Genomic DNA, 8,143 nt, shown 5'->3' with positions numbered 1-8,143 from the left:
TTATGTTTGTTTTGTTAGATCAGCAAGAGTGGGCTTCCATGCCCCGGCTCTCCCCGCTTCCCCGGGAGGGTTTTTGCTGTGCCTTCAGTTCTCTCTCTCCTCCCCCCCTTTCTCCTCCTCCTCCTCCCCACTTGCGGAGCGCCCCTCCTCCCGGGCTGCCACCCCTCCTTTTCCCCTCCTCTTGCACAGCCAGAGCCTTAAAAACTTGTTAAAAGCTCTCCCAGTAGAAAGGTAGAAAAAACTTTTACGAGGTATCAGCGCTTTTCTTTCATTAGTGGGGAAGAATGAAAAATACAAAGCAGCAGTAGGCTTTTAAAGTTTAAATAGGTCTGAGTGTCTGAACGTGCTCTTCCATTTTACTTTAACCCTCCAAAGAAGTATTCTGATCCAGTTTCAGTGCTGATCAGCAAGGGTAAGTTGGAAAGTTTTCCTTTTTCGTCTTCTTGTGTATCACTTTTTTCTGAAAACACTTTTTTTTTTTTTTTTTTTTTTTAACCCCAAGCATTTTGTGTTATTGCGCTGGTGGCTGAACTTGTTTTAAAATACACATCTCTAAAAGCGTGAGTTCCTCTTAAAGGGTTAAGTTCAAACTTGCAGAAGTTCTTTGCTTTCCTTCGTCGTCCTTTCTGTACGTTTCTTCAACTCCTACACTTCCACAACTTCTAGCCTTGTTCCACTGAAGGAGGAACTGCTGTGAAGCTGCGGCTGTGGGGCTGAGCTGCAGACTTGTTGCTTGTGTTTGGGTGAAATCCCTCCTTTCTGCCCTTCCTTCTCACAGCGTAAATGAACTCCTTTAAAGAGCTACAAACTGGAGGTGCACCTCAGCTGCCTCGGTGGTACCGAAGTTGCATCAAAAGTCAGCTACAGGGAGACCTTGTCCTGAGTGCGCCCCATTTCTGCCCCGCACATTTTGCTTTCTTATGGAAATCATGATTGATGCCTACTAGTTCGTGCGGATCAAGGTTCTTAATTAGGTGCTTTGTTAAGTGCTGCAGCTACTGCAGTGGTGACTTGCACGTGGTCTTCCTGATAGGTTTTCCCCTCATCTTTTAATATAGATGTGATAAAATCCAGACGTGGGTTATGGATTTTTAACCTGGTTTGTATATAGTTACTCTGTTTTAGCAACCTCGGTGAGGGATTTTAGAGAAGGAATGTGAGATACCATGATACGCCGTACCACGCTGCCAAAGTTTGTGAAAGTCTTGGGTAGATGTAAATGAAAGTTGTCTAGGAGGAACTTGAAAGAATATCCACAATATGTGTCATAATCCCAATATGACATATTCCCTTTATATTACTTTGAAGGCTTAAATACCAAAATGCAGAGGAAAAAAATGCTTGATGGCATCTGTTGGCGAACTAAGAAGCACTCTTACGTTGCAAGACCTGGAGTGATTTCTTACAGCAGTTGTTGCTTGCTGCTAGCTGGTAGTTAAAGAGCCACATGAGGAGGCAGGAAAAAGCCTTCATCTGAAAGACAGACTAAGCACAGAGTCTATCTTATCAAGTAACACGTTCTCCTCTCAGGCAAGAATACTGTGTGCTTATGTGTGTCCTCACATTTTGCCTTGAGATAACCAGCAAGCCTCATGAAGTGGCGTATTTTGTCTGAGGAGTTCCTTTTGATTTTTATATGTGAGATTTATGACAAAAAACCCTGGTAATGGGAACATAAATGGGTTGTGGACACCTTGTGCCCAACTTCTATCTGTTTGCGTGTGTATGTACATAGGGAGCAAGTTGGAGGACTCATGTGAAGCTTTCATCCTGCCGTTTTTAACATCTGGACGGCACACTACACTGCAGAATTTAAGCCTCGAGTCTTTGGGATGTTTACTGAAGTGTTTCCTTCAGAAACTTCAAAGCCAAACACTGGCACTGACCCATAATACCTAACAAGCATACAAATGGGAGAAGGGTGAGCAGCAGGCTGGGTTCAGGGGAGGGAAGAGAAGGATGTGATTTGCAACAAAAATCTGAGCGCATATACACTCAGAAGAGCAAAAAGATTCAGCACTGTAACATTATCTCGGGTCTCATATTATGCAAGCACAAAAGATTATTTCTGTTTGTCTCTGAAATGAACGTCCGTTTAGGCCAAGGATTCCTGTGGGTATGAGGAAGGTTAGATGACATTGAGCAATCTATCTGTTTCATCAGATTTGTTGCTGTCTTTCCCCCAGTCTCTGGTATCTCTTCCCCATGTTACCTGCTGAATTTATACTTAGTGGAGGCACCTGGGCTGTAGTGTATGTAACAAATACGTTTCAGAAACCCAGGTTTCAAAATCCGCTGGCGGGAGCATAAGGAGGGTCTGAGACCTGCTCAGGGAATTGAGTGATTCAAAGCAAGCAAGAAGAGGGATGAATCTGGGCAGTAACAGACAGGGTAGACCTGACTTGTACAACTAGAGAATATCTAAAAAAAGCGCTTACAGTTGCTTTTGCAACTACGCCTTAGAATTAGACTAGGTGTAGAGGGTACAAAATGGGAGAGGCAAAGGCTGTGGGTAGATAGACCCACTAGCAGCTGACCACCAGCAATACTAGCAGGCAGCGAAAAAAACCACACAGTTGTGACACTTTAAATCCCAGTTACTGCAACCATTTAGCGCGTAATCTTTGTCCAGGGGATGAAAGGAACTGATGCTCATCTGCAGACCTACGAATGAACTACACCTTTCCAGGAGAATGTCTTGAAGACGTTCACTGACACTTGTAATGTTTCAGAAAACCAGTCTTCACTGTTCCAACCCATCCAAACCCCATCAGTTGTACATCTCCTGTTGTACATCTCAGCTGCTTTCTCTGCATCGCTTGGTTGCTTTGGGGAAACACTCGAGCTAATTGATGTTCAAGGTCCAGAATCTTCTCTTTTTTTGGCTATTTGTGTGTACGTGAGTGCTCATAAAAAGGTAGGAAAAGCTGGAAAACCAAAACTTTGGCCTGTTTCCCGACTGCTTCAGCTCCACAATCCCTTTTTAGATCCCACTCTAACACTTAACCTCTCTTCCATCAGCTAGCATGTGACCTTCTATCACTGTAGTCAGACCTGGGCATGTTACCACAGAACTGAGTTTGCATTATTCTTCCTGGAAAATATGAACCAGATGACATGATGAATACTGTCCATAAAAAATAGTTCTAGAATTTCTTAATTGCGGCTTACAAATCAAATTTCTTCTGTATGTGGTCATCCAAAACCCATGCAGATGAATGCTGTCATATCTCCTGCTGCTCTATGGCTTTTTTTCCCCTATCTTTACCCACACACAGTAGGACCTGGAAGAAATTCAGCTTTCAGAGAGTTTAATAGGCCGGCATTAGTCTGTTTCAGAAAAAGCTTATAATGCTGTGAAGTAATAGACAGTAAGAGCTTATGAAATACACGTATTCATCATGAGGTGTATCCTTAAATTCCTGAAGTACTGAAATCTATCGATCAGGTCAACCTCTGTCATTCAGGGGACTCTTTTAAGGTGTTTGGAAGTTTTAAAAGAAGTCCGGAATGCTGAAGAACTATTTTTAAAGGTTATCTGCCGTCCATTTCAAACTATTTACAAGGCTAGAATACTTAAATAACTGTTTGATACAAAACCTCTTTTTATACACAGTAAACTGATACTGTAATCAGTTAATAAAAATGGTCTTTCAGTGCCCTGAAAGTAAACAAGTTAGAGCCGATGAATGAATTTTCTCTACAACAAAACAGAGTACTGTGTTTCATAAAGCAATAGAATCCACTTAAGCAAAGGAATAATATATTTGTGCCACCTATTTGTGCCACCACGAGGCTATCTGATTAACAGCACAATGTTTTGAATTGATGTGGGTTTTTTTATCGCTGGAAAAGGCCAGCATGTAACCAATCTCTTTAAAAAAAAAGTTGCTTTTCAAAGCTATGTATGAGTAATTCAAGCATGGAATGTTTCCTCCTGGAGTTTATATTGCCAGAGGACATAAATGAAACTTCGCAATTTTGCATGCTGAAGCAAATTAAAAAATAGGTAGTAAATTCTCAAAATATTGCAGGTGTGGGATTAAGTAGGTCAAAAGTGAAGTAAATCATGTTGCATTAATGGACCAGAGTGGAGCGTAATTAAAAAACAAACCACACGTAACAGCCTAGAAATAACACGTCCTCTGTTTTCTTAATCAAACTTACAATCTGAAATAACATTTAGACAGTAAAAAAATGTGTTGAGTCTGAGAAAAGTCTGTTAATGCAGTAGTTTCGAATCATCACAGACCTGACTAATTAAATCAAGAAGCTGTTACTTGGAAAAAGGCTCTTTCTGTCCACTTCTACGACATGGAGCAAATAGCTTCCCTTTAAAACAAACTTCACATGTTGTATAGTTACAGGCTGTTCTCTGTTTTAACAATCCCAGCCTGAGGAGAAACGTGGTCACATTTCACTCCAGCCTTTCCAGAGACCTCCGCGCTCGTGCGCCTGACTCCTTCTCCACCAGCAGATCGCATAAAGACACAGTCGCCTTTCCTGGGGAGGATGTAAGCTGAGGATGGCTGAAGGGATGTGTCAGATATAAACACGCTGCCTACTCCTCCTAGCAGCAGCAGCAGCGGCTTACAGATTTAAAAGTCTGAAGGAGACCCGACCGTTTGATGGGGCTTCATTCATGTGAAGAGCTAATTGCATGGGGAAAGGTCTGCAGGCTGCAGTTGGTAAACTTCAGAGCAAGCTGACTAAGCAGACTGAGGAAATGGCCCTGGGGTATTTTTCAGGGGTTAAAGATAATTGTCATCTCTGAGCTATAAGAGTGAGCACTTTAAACACTTGTCTCCCATTACTCTCTCAGACTCTTTCCGATGGCAGGAACGGTGTGTTTTTATTTGGCATCTATTGTTATGCTTGAGCTTGCCAGACTTAAAATCATGTGTTTCCAGTGACTCACTGCTTCTTGAAAGCAGATCTCCTTGGTGCTAAAATTTCCTATTTTATGAATTATCCAGAAAGGGCTTTTTTCTATAAATGGCCTCCACTAGGGAATATATCCATGGTGCTATGGAGAGGAAATCATTGACAATATCAGAACTATTAATACCAGGAAGGGATTACTCAGCATGCACGGAACAAATACCTATACCCAGCAGCATGTACTTTAAAAGGAAAACTTTGTGATTATTTTTCCCTTTAAGTGCCCAATTTCACATATGTGTTCATGTGGGGCAAGTTAAAACATACGTTTTTAATGCAGTTAAGATTACCTTCTCCAGCTGATAAAAATCCTATAGTGAATTTTGGTTTTCCTATGAAGCTAGAAAATAAAGTAAACAATTTCTTTTCTGTTATCCTGTGTATTGCTAGATATCCCCAAGAAGCTGCCTGTGTCCCAGAAATGCGCACTTTAAAACTCAAGTGGTGAGAGACAATTTAAACTTGCAGTGTTCCACACTTGGAATGCAAACTGCACGCCAGGAGTTGCTTTAAAAACAGAAAGAGCTCATTTACCTTTTTTTCTTGCTAAGTCTTTTTTCCTTTCAAAACAAAGTGAAGGAATTTAAATACAAAAAGATGCAAATACAAAGCTGAAACTGATGAATCAAGCAAGCCACAGATAAACAGGAAACCAGTTCCTCCAATTTAGTAACATGAGCCTTGCTGCGCTTCGTGTATTTACTGGTTTTGGTTCATAGAACTGTAGGTAAAGTATGCTAACTGTGATCTCTGTGCTGCAAATACCAATGTATAAACTGTGCATAGATACCAAGTTGTTTTTTTTTCTGAAATTCAGTGTACTATAAACTTGGCATCATTAGGAGCTATACTCTTAATTGTATTACACACAAGATATGCAAGAGCTCAGTTTTATGTTGCTGTAGGAAATACAGCACATTTCTTACAAGGATAAAATTTTAGGTACCCAACCCTGGCATTAACTTGGTATAACCTCTTGTATCTAGGTTATATGATGGTTTGCTTTCTTACTCTTTCAGAGTGAACATAAAAACTACTGTGAGTGATGCAGAGCGAAAGGGACAAATCTTTCACGTTTTCTTAGCATATTCATGCTGTGCCACTCTGCAGTTCCACACCCTGCTTCACCAGTGTGTCACAGCTGTTTTCTACCTGAGGCAGGTATATATCATGGAACTGAGGCTGCCACCAAGGAAGCTGAGGCTTGTCATGGTCTTCTTGAGAACAAGAGTGAAATTAGAAACCTCTGTTTTTCATTGTGCTCTGAGACATTATGTTACTTTCTCTTTTTCGATTTCCTGACTTAACCGTTCCACCTGCAGACTAACTAAAACTCTGAGGTTGCTCTTCAGATCACGTAAAACACATGAATTAAAACCAAGCTGACATCACTGCTCTATTAGCATTGATCTGTGATTCAGTGTATCAAAGGCATTAAAGCTCTGTCTTAACTGTCACTTTTTTTTTTCTTTGTGTCCTTTAGCCAGCATCCTGTGAAGATGGGTGATTGGAGTGCCTTGGGAAAACTTCTTGATAAGGTTCAAGCCTATTCTACTGCAGGAGGGAAAGTGTGGCTGTCTGTCCTCTTTATTTTCCGAATCTTGCTCTTGGGGACAGCAGTTGAATCTGCTTGGGGAGATGAACAGTCTGCTTTCCGGTGCAACACTCAACAGCCTGGTTGTGAGAATGTCTGCTATGACAAGTCGTTCCCCATCTCCCATGTACGCTTCTGGGTTCTGCAGATCATATTTGTGTCTGTACCTACCCTTTTGTACCTGGCACATGTGTTCTATGTAATGAGGAAAGAAGAGAAGCTGAACAAAAGAGAAGAAGAGCTCAAGGTGGTCCAAAATGATGGTGTGAATGTGGATATGCACCTCAAGCAAATAGAAATTAAGAAATTCAAGTATGGGATCGAAGAGCATGGCAAGGTGAAGATGCGTGGGGGACTGCTCCGTACTTACATCATCAGCATCCTGTTTAAATCTGTCTTCGAGGTGGCTTTCTTGCTGATTCAATGGTACATTTATGGGTTTAGCCTGAATGCCATCTACACCTGTGAGCGAGATCCATGCCCGCACAGAGTGGACTGTTTCCTGTCCCGTCCAACTGAGAAAACCATCTTCATCCTCTTCATGCTGGTTGTGTCCTTGGTGTCTCTTGCTCTGAACATCATTGAGCTTTTCTACGTGTTCTTCAAGGGTGTCAAGGATCGTGTGAAAGGGAAAAATGACCCCTACTCCCACAGTGGTGCCATAAGCCCCTCCAAGGACTGTGGCTCCCCCAAATATGCTTACTACAATGGCTGCTCCTCCCCGACCGCCCCCTTGTCTCCCATGTCTCCCCCAGGGTACAAGCTTGTGACCGGAGACAGGAATAATTCCTCCTGTCGTAACTACAATAAGCAGGCCAGCGAGCAAAACTGGGCCAACTACAGCGCGGAGCAGAACAGAATGGGGCAGGCTGGCAGCACCATCTCCAACTCTCATGCCCAGCCCTTCGACTTCTCTGATGAGCACCAGAACACTAAAAAACTGGCGTCGGGGCACGAGCTGCAACCCCTCACCATTGTGGACCAGAGGCCTCCCAGCAGAGCCAGCAGCCGAGCCAGCAGCAGGCCTCGACCTGACGACCTGGAGATCTAAGCTTCTAGCTGCAGTACTTGCTCAACTATGAAACGACATGCATTGGAAGATGCAGTCAGCGCTGATCTTGTTCCAGTGGAGGTGGTACTTAACAGTCTCAAGCAGAGGATTTTAACAATCATAAAAGCAAACAAACAAGCGAACAAACTTTTAAAATACTTGCTGTTTTTGGGGGGGAATGTAGGGTTGGTGTGGGGTGGTACAGTACACATTGGTATTTAATGTAGCTGGTTTAAAGAATTTAAATACTAAAAAGAAGAAAAAAAGAAAAAGATAGGTAGTCAGTACTAAGGTAGGGGGGTGTTTTTTCTAGAAAGGCTGTAAATATCTGAGTGTATGTGTATGTGTGTACTATCATGTTTGTTTCTAAAGAATCTTCTGTAATGCTAAAACCCAATAATAACTGAACTCACATTTGTTAGGGTGAAGGGCTGCCTGAAGATGAAAACATTTTTCCTATTCAACAAGCAAAAAAGTCCAGGATTGCCTCTGATCATTTCCCTGTCAAGAACATTCCATTCTTGGAAAGTTGCACTTTGAAGGTAAACTTCCCAACG

At 42.1% G+C, this 8,143-nt stretch overlaps 1 protein-coding gene across 1 annotated transcript; it reads left to right on the top strand.

Annotated features, from left to right (window-relative positions):
• Positions 1-209: 209 nt before the first annotated feature.
• Positions 210-7,853, top strand: GJA1 (gap junction protein alpha 1). Its single transcript, XM_080616939.1, has 2 exons — positions 210-412; positions 6,425-7,853. Exon 2 carries the CDS (start codon positions 6,441-6,443, stop codon positions 7,584-7,586), a length of 1,146 nt encoding a protein of 381 aa, XP_080473065.1. The 5' UTR covers positions 210-412; positions 6,425-6,440; the 3' UTR covers positions 7,587-7,853.
• The last annotated feature ends 290 nt before the right edge of the window (positions 7,854-8,143 follow it).

This window comes from Psittacula echo (assembly GCF_963264785.1).
Source record: "Psittacula echo genome assembly, chromosome: 4".
Taxonomy (NCBI): Eukaryota; Metazoa; Chordata; class Aves; order Psittaciformes; family Psittacidae; genus Psittacula; species Psittacula echo.
The sequence above is the reverse complement of the archived record's forward strand: the minus strand, read 5'-3'. Positions and strand labels throughout refer to the sequence as shown.

Coding starts and splice junctions, on each gene's coding strand:
- GJA1 (XM_080616939.1), top strand. CDS start 6,441: ATGGGTGATTGGAGTGCCTTGGGAAAACTTCTTGATAAGGTTCAAGCC.